Source organism: Cynocephalus volans, chromosome 1 (assembly GCF_027409185.1).
Source record: "Cynocephalus volans isolate mCynVol1 chromosome 1, mCynVol1.pri, whole genome shotgun sequence".
In the NCBI taxonomy this organism is placed as follows: Eukaryota; Metazoa; Chordata; class Mammalia; order Dermoptera; family Cynocephalidae; genus Cynocephalus; species Cynocephalus volans.
This window is the reverse complement of record NC_084460.1, coordinates 272,835,707-272,850,845: the sequence shown is the minus strand read 5'-3', so window position 1 is coordinate 272,850,845 and position 15,139 is coordinate 272,835,707. Positions and strand designations below refer to the sequence as shown.

Here is a 15,139-nt window from a genome sequence, read left to right as displayed (position 1 = left end):
GGCAAAGGGTTTTAAAAGAAAAGTGATGGAAGATTAGATATTGTTTTGGGATATTTATCCTCGGCTACAAGGATCAATAACAAGGATGATGCCAGTCAGAAGTTGGACAGATGGTTGCTGGGCAGATATCCTCACAGAAGTATTTTTTGTTAAGTTTGCTATGGCCTCTGTGTAAGGTTGTGGTTTTGCAGAGTCCTTTGTGATCATTTTCGTTATCAGGCATGAAAACTCTCCCTTCATGGCTTTCCCCAGCTCTATTTGTCAAGGTTTTGGTTTTTTTTTTAAAACAAGTGACTCCATTTTGATTCTGACAACTTTAACAGGCTAAAGTCATCCTTTTTTTTTTTTTTTGCAGCTGGCCAATATAGGGATCTGAACCCTTGACTTTGATGTTATCAGCACCACGCTCTAACCAAGTGAGCTAACTAGCCAGCTCTGAAGATATTCTTAATTATGTCACTCTATTAAGAATATCAAACATTTATTCAGTGTTCAGATGTGCCAAGTATATGCCAAACACATATGTCCCATTTATTCATGTTGATGTCCTTTAGCTAAAGACACTAGGAACACACCTGTCTTTAAATAAGTTGCAATTATGATTTGTTACAGCGAGAAAGACACACACCATGGAATGTTTCAGTAAAAGGGTGCTAGAAAGAACTTATTGTAAGATTCGTACTTTGGTTGGGTGAGTTGGGGAGGGGTCTAAAATGGCAGGGGTTCACTCTGGAATGGATGTTTTCAGAAAGCAGAGTTAATTTTATGATTGGTTATCTCAATAAATTTTCCCATAGGGAGGGGAGGCAAGAACAAAAATAAAGCCATAATTGATAAAGAGGTAGCAGTTAATTATTTTGATGGAGAGAGGGGGTGGTTGGTATTTTGCGGGTGGCACGTTGACTTTGTTTTTGCCTGTGCTTAGACGAAATTATGAAGTGGCTTTATTTTATCTCACTTCATTATGGTCTTAGAGTAACCTTGTCTGAATCTGGTATCATGTGAGATTGTTTATATCCAGTAGGAAAATAACATGTTCTAGATGAGAGTGTCAAGCCAGCTTCTGAAAAAAAGAGGCTGCTCCTGTCTTTTTCTGTCTTTCTCATTCATAATACCACATCCCATGAGAAAACTCATGCTCTGAGGGGTTCTGTGATTTTCCGTATCCATACAGCTACTCAGTGGGCCTTCTGAGTTCAGACAGCCTGAGTCCAAAGCTCACATTCCTGCCCATGAAGCTTTCCGGCCTCCCCCACCCTTGGAAAGTGGGACGCAATCTCCCAAGCCATATACTTCTCAGTATTGGGCCCAGTTGACTACCAGGGGCTGATTTTCAGTTACATGAAGTACCCCCACCAAAGGGAAAGTTGATAGCTATGTCTTAAGTCACTGGGTCGATCGCAGTCAAATCTAGCCAAAATCAGAATCGAGATTTGTGTCCTGCACTGGACATGGAAATCGTATAAAGAAAAAAAAAAAAGACAGAGCGGCCTCTGTCATCAAGGGAAATTAGTCAGAGCTTGTGGCATTCTATCTCACCAACAGCCTCTCTGGAATTCTGGGGCACTTCTCTAGAGGCATAGTTTTTTCCCCCAGAAAATTCACAGGGTATAATTGAATCATATGTAGAGACATGAATTCAGGTCAAAAGTTCAGACTGATGTGCTGATAAATTTAGAAAACACTAAGAATCTAAATAAAAGCAACACATTGCTCCACATACAGGACAGCGTTAGAATATACCAGAGAACGAGGGCAAAATCTACAAACATTTCCACTGAATGCAGCGTGTAAAAGGGATCCATAAAATCCCCTTACTCACCCCCGCGGGCCCCTTTTGTGTGTTTCCTGCCAACGCAGCAGCCGTCCTGCTATATAGACCCGCTGCGGCCGCCAGCTCCGTTGCACTGAACTCGCATCGTCCGTGTCGAGCAGCCATGGGGAAGGTGAGCACAGCACAAGTTAAATAAAAAGAAAAGGAAAAAAGGTTTTATACAAGGTCTATTGGGAGCAAATGATTTAATTTGGAATTACTCTTCCTTTGCAGATCACCTTCTACGAGGACCGGGGCTTCCAGGGCCGCTGCTACGAGTGCAGCAGCGACTGCCCCAATCTGCAGCCCTACTTCAGCCGCTGCAACTCGGTGCGCGTGGACAGCGGCTGCTGGATGCTCTACGAGCGCCCCAACTACCAGGGCCTCCAGTACTTCCTGCGGCGCGGCGAGTACCCCGACTACCAGCAGTGGATGGGCCTCAGCGACGTGGTCCGCTCCTGCTATCTCATCCCCCAAGTGAGTTCTGCTTGATTTCGATCATAACGCCTGAGTGTTCTCATTGCTGGGATGTGCGTTAAAGTGAGGGAGGTTTTCCTTTCAAAACACCTAAGGGTAAAGTGGGCTTTAGATACTTGCCAAAGCCGGGATAGATACGTGCACAAAAACAGCACAGAATTTAGGAAAGAACCCACTTAGAGGGGGAGTCCGTTTTATTTTTAATTTTTGCTACCATTCATTTGCTCAGTCAAAAGTTGTCTGTAACAAATGTAATATCATAATGGGATAAAAAACAAAACTTGCAAATTTGGGGAAGCTGGTTGGGCACAAGAAGGCAGTATTTCTAACTAATTGTTTTTCCTACAGTAAAGGAATTTCTAATAAATGAATTAGATAGGTTCCACTGTGGACTAGTAAACATTGAAAACTCTATTGCTAATACAGGAGGACAGGCTATTCAAAGGTAAAACTCAGGAAAGGTGGTTTTCCTTAATCTGGAAAACCAATTGAATTCTTCTTCTCAGTGAGTATTTAAACCAACTTTCCACTGAAGTACATGACTTTTAAAATCCTACTTTAGTGGTAAATTTATATGTGTATACATTTGGGAGATAATACTCTTATTAAAAGAACACTAGCCAAAATAAATTATTTTATTTTTCCCCAAGATATAGGTTTGAGTTAATACAGGGGATCAGGAATCAAAATACTTGAGCTTTTGATGAATTCTCGGATTTTAAACTTCTTAAGTGAAAATTCCATCTTCTAATAAGAAATAGAAAATGAGGCACAAGTATCTGTTAAATGCTGGTAGAAAGATCCATGCACAGCCTCACAGCAAACTCACAGTCTCTGTTTTTACATTGACAATCCCATGCCCCAAACTACCAAGTTCATCTGTTATTTGGTTGGACAAATTCTGGAAGAGGCTCATTTGCTTTTTCTGATGCTTCTTTTTGTGGATGGAGCAGACAGGCTCCCACAGGATTCGGCTGTACGAGAGAGAGGATCACAAAGGCCTCATGAAGGAGCTGAGTGAAGACTGCTCCTGCATCCAGGACCGCTTCCACCTCAGTGAGATCCGCTCCCTCCACGTGCTGGAGGGCTGCTGGGTCCTCTACGAGATGCCCAACTACCGGGGAAGGCAGTACCTGCTGAGGCCCCAAGAGTATAGGCGGTACCAAGACTGGGGGGCCGTGGACGCTAAGGCAGGCTCATTGCGGAGGGCAGTGGACTTATACTAAAATAGGTTAACAGTACTATTTTCTCATTTTGGAACCTAATAAAGTATTTCGTCTGTATTGTTGGCAATTGCTGACTTCTGTTTTTCTTTCACCGTTTGCAGATTAATTCACCTGTAAATGCTCCCTGTTAAAGGTTGAGAAGTGAATTGGAAATCTTCTTATCAGCAAAGAATTAATTAACTTATTTTCAACTTGAAAATTTCTCTCCAGAGTCAAAGCCACCCATTATCTTACAACTTTACAAATTCTATAAAGAAGGAAGTAGGGAACATTTATTCTATTTTATGGAATGAAGTGTTGTCTGATTCTAGACACAAATAAAACCAATTGACATCTTTAAACTGAAAACAAAAGAAAAGAAAAAAGAAGTACAGGGTCCTTCTGACTCCCTTCATTACTAACTCGGGTTTACATTTGGTGGGCACCCTTCTGGAATGTTTCTCTTGTTTATATAGCTGCCTCATGAAACACATGCTTTTCTTTACAAAAATGGAATCATGCTGTACATATTAGTCTGCAACTTGCTTTTAAAATATATGAGGATACTTCAAAAATTTCATGGAAATCTTCGTATTATCTTTTAATTCTATTTTTCCACAAACTTTTTAAAGCACCCTCATAATATAATATCAGCATACATCTAGGTAAGTATCTTATTCTGTTTAATTACTAAATTGCATTCCACTGTTTACAGGTCCCCTAGATTATTTCACCATTTATCCATTGGTGACTGGGTTTTTCCAATGCTGCATTTACAAACAATGCTGCAAAGAATATCATTGCACCTATATACCCTTATCTTGACATAATTTCAAGAGCATAGAGACATAGAAATGGGATGCCTGCTTATAGTGCAAATTTATTTTTTAAGAATATCATTGCACCTATATATCCTTATCTTGACATAATTTCAAGAGCATAGAGACATAGAAATGGGATGCCTGCTTATAGTGCAAATTTATTTTTTAAGAATATCATTGCACCTATATACCCTTATCTTGACATAATTTCAAGAGCATAGAGACATAGAAGTGGGATGCCTGCTTATAGTGCAAATTTATTTTTTATTTTAATATGCTCTGCCCAATAATTAGCCACTAGAGTGCCTAGCTTCTTTGACACAGGATCTTCACCATTTATTGTGCGCCTACCATGGGCCTGCTGTTGGAAGCACTGGGGATGAGAAAACAAAACAAACAAACATACAAACAAAAGTCATGGTTCCTACCACCACAGAGAGCTACATAGAAATAATACTCAATATTATTAATACAAAATAATAGGATATAATCACCTGTTTAAGTCAAGTACTATATTGTTTTTGTTTTGGGTGTTTTTTTTTTTATGTTGGCCAAATGGGGATCCAAACCCACAACCTTGGTGTTATAAGGCTGCACTTTAACCAACTGAGCTAACTGGCCAGCCCCCTTAAATCAAGTCCTTACCAAGTACTAAATAATACAAGTATAATCGCTTTTACTAAGTACTTTTAAATTGTCCCATGATAAACTTCTAGGGGAAATAAATGGAGTAATATTTATTCACACATTTCTCATGGTATGTGTTTTTATTCCTTAACATTTGGGGTGGGAAATGTGTTTTCCTGACAGGACATACACATTTAACACTTCCTCGTACACCTTACCTTTCTGCAGTACTTTTTATTCCTGCTTCAGAACAACATCTCCCATGAATACAGAGTTTCCTGTGAATAGAAAACAACCCGTCCTTGCCACAGCAGATGACGGGTGAAGGGTTGCATTACAGGAGCAGCCACGTCCTGCCTTTGGCCCTTTGGCTGGAGGACAGGAGGCCAAGGAGGGGCTAGCTACAGGTTCTGTTCCACTTCCACCTCAGCTAGCCCTCTTCCCTTCTCCCCCCTCCATCTCCTACCTTTCTCCACCCACTGGTCTTGGGGTACAGGTGAAGTGAATTCTCCAGTGTCCCTCCTGTTCTTTGTGGGGAAATTTTAACAAAGATCCTGGGCTACAAATGCTGATTCTTGTGCTAAAAGTGCTTGAGACTCACATATAAATCTTCTAAGGAACAGAAATTCTAAAAGTAATCCAAACATTTTATAAATGACTTATTTTCTCTCTCTCTCACCCAAAATCACAGTGAACTCACAACACAACATGAAAGGGCCTTTTTCTTTTTTAGAATTCCAAAAGAGAAATGTTGAGGAACCAGGTTTCAATCACTTTTACAGTCAGTTTTGTGCCTTCATCAGTGAATCATACATCTTTAGTGAAGCGTTCTGAGAACAATAGAGATTAATGATAGCTAATGAAGGTGATAGCAGACGGGGATGAAGGTGCTTGAACAATATTGCTTCATTTAAAATGAAAATGTCATGTGACACCAGAAGAGGATGACAGTATTACAGTAAAAGCTGTATTAATGAAGAACATTATCTTGAAGGCAAAAACAATCTGTAAACTCATTCTATACACAGCTCAATCTATAAGCAGCTTGTACAATGGACAAATTAAGCCTATTATTTACAATACTTGAAAAAAAAAACTGAGACTCAGTTAAATTAAATAACACACCCAGATTCCTACAGCTAGTAAGAGGCAAGGATGAGACTCCAGCTCAGGTCTGCATAATGTCCTTAACTGCTGTGTTGGTCCTAACTGGGGGAGCTCTACGGAGGAATAATTTCTAAAATAATTCTAGGATAGGATTTGGAAGCATTATAACAAACAGATACATCCCCTCCCCTAATCTCACTATATTTTCCACATTCTTTAAATCAAGTGGTTCTCAATATTTTAGATTTCCCAGACTAATTTTCTTAAATGGGAACCAATATACGATTGTCAATTTTTATTTTGCCAAGCAAGAACATTTAAAATTACCCATCATCAGATGAGTAGATACGGAAAATGTGGTACATCTACACAATGGAATACTACTCAGCTATAAAAACGAATGAAATACTGCCATTTGCAACAACATGGATGGACCGACCTTGAGAGAATTATATTAAGTGAAACAAGTCAGGCACAGAAAGAGAAATACCACATGTTCTCACTTATTGGTGGGAGCTAAAAATTAATATATAAATTCACACACACACACACACACACACACACACACACACACACACACACACACAAACCAGGGGGGGGGGGAAGAAGATATAACAACCACAATTATTTGAAGTTGATACGACAAGCAAACAGAAAGGACATTGTTGGGGGGGGGGAGAAGGGAGGGAGGTTTTGGTGATGGGGAGCAATAATCAGCCACAATGTATATCAACAAAATAAAATTTTAAAAAATAAATAAATAAAATAAAATAAAATAAAAATAAATTAAATAAATTAAATAAATTAAAAATTTTTTAAAAGAACATTTAAAATTAAAAGCAAAAAGACAAAAATTAAAAACTAAGCACCATCATCTATTCTGACATCATTTTATAAAAGACATTTACAAATGGATATTTTAAACCCCCACCCCCCCCCCCCAAATACATAAATTCCTAACAAAGTCTGTTTCAGACCAAGAAAGAACACCAGAGAACAGTGCCTTGATATATGGTTTTTTGGTTGCTAAAAACTGGTTGAAACTGAGCAGATTTGAAAACTCTTGTTTGGGATTGCAAGTCAATGCCTTCAGGAGCCAGGGATATGATGTAAATAAGGAAATCAACCTCCCCTAAGACAACAAAGAATGATGGGGATTATGATGATCTGTGGAAAGCATGAACCAACCCAAAGCATTACAAAAAACATGTAAACACTGCACCAGCCAACAAAACATATCTCCAGATCCACAGAACTCAAAGTTGCCAATTCTCATTTCCAACCTGAAATGAGAATGAAAGCCAGAGAGAGAGCCACTGACCATGAATATCACAGTACTTCCCTGTGCATCGTCTCTCCCACCCATAAAATGACTTGGCAGGATGGAAGTGCACAGAACCTTACCATGGAGCCTGGCGAAATGAAGAAAGGAAACCCCAACAGTGACTAACATTAAATTTTCTCTCCATGCCAGAGTAATGAGACTTAGATTCATAAAATATTTTGGGCTCTAGAAAATAGGAAAAGTGATATTTCTTACACACTTCATTTTGTAGACTGTCATTTACACCAGCTATACAAATGATTAACCCTGCATGTAGCAAAGCCTTAACCTGAGCTAGTCTCATTTACTATCGCTTTTGTTTCAAACCACCTGAATATTTAGGGGATGACAAAGGGCCACTTGCTGGACTAGAGCTCTGGACAATAGTGGCTGTTCTTCATTTCTTGTTTCCCCTCAAAAGACAGTTTCCGTAAGTCATTCCAGGCAAGTTGTGTAGATTTCTGCTTCTGTGCCACAGGCGTAAGGATTCTCTGGTCTTAATTTATGTTCATCTAACACACCACAATTTGGGGCTTAGGTCTTACACACATTTGTCACTCTTAGAACTTTCTTTAGAGCATTGAAATCAAGCCACATTTTGGCCCAAGCCATTCGTTTTTCAGCTCTTTGAGAAATCTGGTTTATCCCCCCTGTTTCTTTAGCTCCAGGCTGAAAGTCTGGATAAAGTCTTCTCGCTTCTGGTCAATGGAAAAACCAAGCTCTACTTCCATTATTAAATAGACAATGTCCCACATTACTTTTTTCAAACAAATTACTTTTTTCAAATACCCGTTGTTTTGGTCCTCCAGGTGTATTCTAAATTTCAGCTGTGGCTGCATGTCATCTGAGGCAGTTGTCCCCACAAACTCTGCCTCCATGCTAGGTGTTCTCTAGTTCTATACTTCCTAAACTAGTCTGTTTATGCTGTCTGGGACTCTTTACATTCTAGTTATTCCTCATATTTTACTCTTCATCCATCAACACTCTCTCCACAGAACCCTGGACTCAGAAACAACTCTGAGCAAAATAATGATTATTTTAAATTTATTTTTTATTATTTTTATTATATAAAATTTTTAGTTAAAATGATTTTTATTCTACAGATTCTGGCTGTTTATTTTCCACTATGTAAATATAACTAATTTTGCAAACACATGCCTTTACGTAGTGGATAACAGGAAGCCAGAAAATAAGAATTAAGATCATAATAGAAAAAAAATAATAAAGTCATCATAGTGCACATAGCTGATACTTAATTCATAAAGAGGAGTACCACTTACAAAGATTTATAACTCAAAGACAAGACAAAGTGTTTCCATGGGTCAACACAGGGCTGTGAATAATTCTTTGTACATGAAAGAGGCTAGACGGATAGGTCATCTTCCACTCCAGTGCTTTTTCCAGTCCATCAAACTGTTCTCTTCCAGGCCAATAAATACTTTCTAAAGTCTTCCTAGAGTCCCAGCTTCTAGATATTTATTCCTTCCTCTCCCAACACCTTTCCGGTCATAGCTCCTTTTTGTGCTCATGCAATTAATTTCCTCTGAGTCAAAGGCTTTATATACTCTTGTTCACCAGAGAACAAAGGTCTCTGGATCCTACCAGAAATGGGTTTCTTAGGAATTTTATTTTTATTTTTTTTAAAGGATGACCGGTAAGGGGATCTTAACCTTTGACTTGGTGTTGTCAGCACCACACTCTCCCAAGTGAGCAAACCAGCCATCCCTATATAGGGATCCGAACCTCTGGCCTTGGTGTTATCAGCACCACACTCTCCCAAGTGAGCCACGGGCTGGCCCGGAATTTGATTTTTTATTTTACAATATGCTAAGAGGTAATCTGTTTTTGTGTTTTAAATATATTACTTTTTCTTATTGCCTCAAACTTACACATCTCCCTTTTAGACCTTCTTTCTGAGATTAAGCATCTTAACACTACTCTCCCTCTTGAATCACAGATTCACAGTTAGTTAAGAGAAAATATCTAATTCTCAGTCTACCTCCAGGCTTGAATGCAACAAAATCAGACCCAATGCTGAAGACCCCTGTTTGTTGTTTTGCTTTGTTTTGTTTTTTGGTTTTTTACCATACTGAAAGTTCGAAATTCTGTGAACTCCCTTGGTAAAACATTCCAATTTCTTACACCCTTTAAGGATGAAGTTCCCTCAAAGGACTGTCTCAACAATTTTAACATCCATTTAAGCCATTTCCTTTCTGTTAATAATCAGATTCTATATTGTGGCACATAAGTTATATGGTAGTTCTTACAGATTAATTTATATTTATCTTATTAAGACTTTTTTTTTTATCTTCCCCACTTTTTCCTGTTTTTCCTCAACCATTACAAATAAAAGTGTGCACTATATACGAAACGGCTGAAGCTCTACTTCTATTATTAAATAGACAATGTCCCAAATTACCTTTTTCAAACAGTCTCAATAGCATCAGCCAGTGATAGGAACCCGAATACTCCAAAGAGAATGGGACGAAAACCCACAATGAGCCCCGTGGACTATGACAGCAAAGAGAAAAAAGAGAACACAAAAACGCCCCCGCTGCCCCCCGCGGGCCCCTTTTGTGTGGTTCCTGCCAACGCAGCAGCCGTCCTGCTATATAGCCCCGCTGCGCCGCCGGCCCCGTCACCCTCGACTCGCACCGTCCGCGTCCACCAGCCATGGGGAAGGTGAGCGCCGCCAGCGCGCGGGGCCCGGGGACGGTCCCTGGCTCTCGGGGGCCGGAGACCCGGGCAGGCCTTTGAGCCCTCGCCTCGCCTTGCCTTGCAGATCACCTTCTACGAGGACCGGGGCTTCCAGGGCCGCCACTACGAGTGCAGCAGCGACCACTCCAACCTGCAGCCCTACTTCAGCCGCTGCAACTCGGTGCGCGTGGACAGCGGCTGCTGGATGCTCTACGAGCAGCCCAACTACTCGGGCGGCCAGTACTTCCTGCGGCGCGGCGAGTACCCCGACTACCAGCAGTGGATGGGCCTCAGCGACGCCGTCCGCTCCTGCCGCCTCATCCCCCACGTGAGTCCAGCTCCATAGCAGGACAGAGGCCCTGAGGACGCTGACTGGATAGTTGCAAGCAAAGGTCAAACATCTGGAGTAGTGATCACTCAGAATAAACTGAGAGTGTTTGGACAAAAGACAAGCTATAGTGGATTAGTTCCATAGAGTTTGCTCCCCACAAAAGCAAAGTGTTACCCGGATACCAATTAATCAGCAAATAGTTATTGAGTAGGAATGTGTTGGCTGCCCTGGGGGGGTGTATAAGACTGAAGTCCTGCCCTGGTATCATTTAGAATGGAGTTGTAGACAAATCACTAGTACCTAATAGAATAATTAAGTGTTAGATGATGTGGTAGTTATTAGCATGCAGTGTAATTTTTTTAAAAAGACTCTTTTCCCGTTTTGCTCCCCACTTGTATATTTTGGTTTTCCCCAACCTATACAAATAAAAGAATTTTCCCTCAGTGGAAAGCAACATAGAGCTATTTTACACATGTGCTACCTACGTTTCTTATACATGTTTTAAAACACCAGAGTTGATGAAGAATTAGTCCTTGGACTTACTGATTTTTCTTTCCCTTTTTTCCTTATTCTATTCATAGATTATTGACTGAGAATCATTGTTGTCTGAGACTTAAGATGTTTAATATTTTATATTTTTATATATAATATATTTAAATGCTTATATTTTAAATATATTTTATTTATATTTTAATATATTTAATATAATTATTTCAATATAAAAGCATTTCTTCAAAATGGCAAAAAAATAGTAATAAACTGTTCAAGGTGTGGGTTTCTTTATTGTTTGGGTACTTAGCATAGTCATCCCAGGAAATCGCTGAATATGTATAAAGAGTGAGATTTCCTCAATTCTTTCAGCCACACTTTATGATCTTGAAAAGGTACTGAATCTCTGTCCTTGGTGACAGGGAGTTAATAAACTTTAAGAATTCATTAATTTTTACCATTTATTTCAGAATGGTGTGGGCTGGTTCTCACCAAGGTGAATGCACTTATGGGTCAGAATCATTTCACGGTTGCTCTTATCTTTCTGTCTCTGGGTCTGCCAGGCTGGCTCCCACAGGATCAGACTCTACGAGCGGGAGGACTACCGAGGCCAGATGCTAGAGGTCACTGAGGACTGCTCCTCCCTGCAGGACCGCTTCCACTTCAACGAGATCCACTCTCTCAATGTGCTGGAGGGCTCCTGGGTCCTCTATGAGATGCCCAACTACCGGGGGCGACAGTACCTGCTGAGGCCAGGGGACTACAGGCGCTACCACGACTGGGGGGCCACGAACGCCAGGGTGGGCTCTTTGAGGAGAGTCATGGATTTCTACTGAAATATGTTCTCCTACATCGTTTCTCAGTCTGGAAACTAATAAAATATTTTGCGTGTTCCTGGCACTGGTTTGCTTATGTGTTTTGGGGGTTTTTTTTGGTCCTACCTTTATTTTATTATTTTGTTTACACATACACACAACACAAGTGGCAACCAAAAAGTGTGATCCATAGGTAACAAAGAAAATTCTCACAGCAGAAATACACCTCCAGATTACGCAAAACCTTACAGTTTGCAAAACACTGTCATATTACTTTATCTCATTTGATTCTCTCGCCTTTAAACAACTGGCTGCTTCAAACCAGATTATTAGAAATCTGTTCAGGTTTCAGTTTTCCTCTGAGGAGTGAGGATCTGAAAGCCAAGGTTCAGATCGTGTGAGCCACTTTTTGAATCAAGAATTCTTGGTACCATAATGGACTTCAGAAGATATTTGAATCCCCTAAAACTGCATGCAAAAGTTGAGTTCACAAATCTCTGTCAGACTCCCTTATCTCTGAGATGACCACATGACACTCTTCTGGCCATTGAAACAAACATAAGTGTGGGAATGTTGAAAGGGAGGCAGAAGAAATGGTTCTGGAAAAATTTTGCCTTTCTAATAAAATACAGCAGATGCCCCTGGTGCCACAATTCCGTCTTATTTAAGTCAATTTATACCAAGAAGTGACAAGTGTTAAGGGAAAGGCTAGGATAATTTCAGAGATGCTGGTCTTGACGTGGCCGAGCCCTGAACCAACTCCAGCAACCTTTTACCTTCAGACTTCTTGTAATGGCAATAAAACAGACCCATACTTGTTTAAGCCACCATCACTGGGTGTTCTTTAATCTGCAGTTCAACACACATTTCTAGCTGAGATAGAGCATATGTGAATCTTTCTGAGGTGACTGTTCAGAGTCTCAGAGAGATCCCTAATTGAACAATAAAAGAAAAAGTAAAGAATGGAGGGGGCGAGGATGGAAGGAAGGAGAGGAAGGGGGTAGACAGAAAGAGAGGAGGGAGAGGGAGGGGGAGAGAGAGAGAGGCCACTATAAAACAATGGAATCATAAGATGATAAGATGTTTAACATATTTTAGACCTGAAGATCATCTAACCTAGATACTTCATTTTATGTAAAGTAAACTGAGGTCCTAGTCTAATGTCACACAGTTAATAATAGAGGTGGCATCAGAATCCAGCATCACAGCTCAGAGATCATTGATTTTCCATTGCAGAATCAGGAAGTTTCCTGTCAAAGTAATGACAGAACTAGCTTTCAGATTCTTACTGTGAGGTCATTGCAAACAACCAACCAGGAATCGAATTAAATGTACTGGATAAGCCAAAGCCACATTCATTCTCTGTATATACACACAATAACACATACACAGTTATATATGCTTAAATATATAAATATACATATTACCTTATACATATGTGTGTATATATGTATAACCATATACGTATGTAATATACATGCCTGTGTGTGAGAGTATACTACGTATAAGCTTATAGGGAAGTGAGACACTACATTCACTTGTATTGGCTCTTGTCCCACTTCTTGTTTCTCCTACCTCTTGTCCAATCTTACTTGTGCTCTCATTGCTAGAACTTTAGAAACAGGAATAACTATGTATGTGCTTAGAGACTAATCTGATCATGTTATTTCCCTGATTATAAACCTCTGATGTTCCTCCACTGCCCCATAAGAAAAAATTCTAATTCCTTTGAGAACCTGGTCCCTCCCTGACTGTCCACTTCGTCTCCTGTAACATGACCTCAGTCACTCCCACATCTCTTTGCCCTTGCTCATGTCTCTTCTTCGCCTGCATTACTCTTCCCCACCTTCTCCCTGGTGAGTTGCTCATCTTTCAAAGCCAGATCAAAGTTCTCTCTAATCTCACAGACAAAATGTCCCTAAATCAGTCGGGATGCTTTAGACTGAAAGTAGCAGCAACTTCACATCAAATAGACAAGCAATTTGGAAATCTATTAGCTCACATGACAGGGAGTCCTGAGACAGCACAGGATTTAGGGATGGTTGATTCAGCAACCCAACAATATCATCAGGGCCACAGGCTTTGTCTGTCTCCCGCCATGTCTAGTATCTGCATCATCCTGAAGCCAGCATCCCAGGAAAGCGATCTACTGCACCTGGGGCCATGCACAAGAAAGGCTGGGTGAAGGAAAACACCAAGAGCAATCTCTGTCTACAGCACAATTGTGCCCAGAGCACTAATTCCCAGGCTTAAAGAGGACCTTGAACTTTACTAGGTTCTTGAGTGTAAGTTTACAGCACAATTGTGCCCAGAGCACTAATTCCCAAGATTAAAGAGGACCTTGAACTTTACTAGGTTCTTGAGTGTAAGTTTGGTGCTATAGGGAAATCAGAATGGAGTGACTAAAGGCAGAATGAGGGAAGAAGTCTAAGGAAGGAAAGGTACTAACAGGAAAAAAAAATTACGGTGTTAATTATATGAATTATCCTTTTATTCTTATTATAGAGTAAGAAGACTACAAGAAATTTAAAATAAACTGTTTTAGACACTCTTTAATTCCCTTATAATCTCTGGAATTCACTCCATTCTGGGGGGCAATTTAGATGGTACCTACTATTGGCAAACTTTTTACACTTCCTTAGAACTATGTGATAATGAGGAGTTGGAAGTCACAAGAGCAGCACAAGAAAAAATGTGAACTAACTTTTGACCCAGTGATTCCTTTTGTAGGAATCTATTCAATGAAATAAATTCTAAACATGAAAAAAATGTTATGCACTAATTATTCATTCAAATAATATTTATAATAATAAAACAAATGGAAATTACTAATTTTCCAACAGTAGAGGAATGATAAAATATGGCACATATACCTAATAAATACTTTGGTACTTTCAAAGAATGATTTATGAAGTGCTAACCTGAAGAGATGTTTGATGTAATAACGTTCACTGAAATTAAAAGATTCAAAATTTTATGTGTAGTATATTTGCCACTTAAACATTAAAGTTTTTTACTGAAATAAAACAGAATTTTAACAGTAGTTTTATTTTTTTTAATTAACTTATTATTATTATTATTTTACATTCTAAGATGTGGAGCAGTTGGGGGGAGGGGGAGAGAGGAAAGGGGAGGGAGACGGGGTGAGAGGAGGAGGAAGGAGGGAGGGGGGTGTGGTCAAGGTCCACAGCACCCCCCTCATTCCAGCAGGGGAGCCCCGGGGGCTTCCAGCAGAGTTGTCACTGAGCTGCATGCAGACTTCAGGGGGACGTGGCTGAGGCCCTTAGACCTCCCCGGGCCAGACTTGGGAGCCTGGGGGACTTCTAGTCCTTCTAGGTTTTATAGGTGTTCTTTGATGGTATTAGACCTTTACTGGTTAATATCAGAAATTTGTCTCTGATCTGTGGGTTTTTGATTTTTTCTTTCATTTCTG

General features: G+C 40.0%; 2 protein-coding genes across 3 annotated transcripts; both read left to right on the top strand.

Moving 5' to 3' along the window:
• Positions 1 to 1,937: 1,937 nt before the first annotated feature.
• LOC134382241 (gamma-crystallin C) lies at positions 1,938 to 3,516 on the top strand. 2 transcript variants are annotated; one of them, XM_063102663.1, is made up of 3 exons: positions 1,938 to 1,946; positions 2,048 to 2,290; positions 3,244 to 3,516. In XM_063102663.1, exons 1-3 carry the CDS (start codon positions 1,938 to 1,940, stop codon positions 3,514 to 3,516), a joined length of 525 nt encoding a protein of 174 aa, XP_062958733.1. The 2 variants fall into 2 exon arrangements, with proteins under 2 accessions (XP_062958733.1, XP_062958723.1); XM_063102653.1 differs by having other exon boundaries at positions 3,241 to 3,516.
• Positions 3,517 to 10,047: 6,531 nt separating this feature from the next.
• Positions 10,048 to 11,727, top strand: LOC134382143 (gamma-crystallin D). Its single transcript, XM_063102436.1, has 3 exons — positions 10,048 to 10,056; positions 10,157 to 10,399; positions 11,455 to 11,727. The coding sequence occupies exons 1-3, from the start codon at positions 10,048 to 10,050 to the stop codon at positions 11,725 to 11,727; spliced, it is 525 nt and encodes a 174-aa protein (XP_062958506.1).
• Positions 11,728 to 15,139: the final 3,412 nt, after the last annotated feature.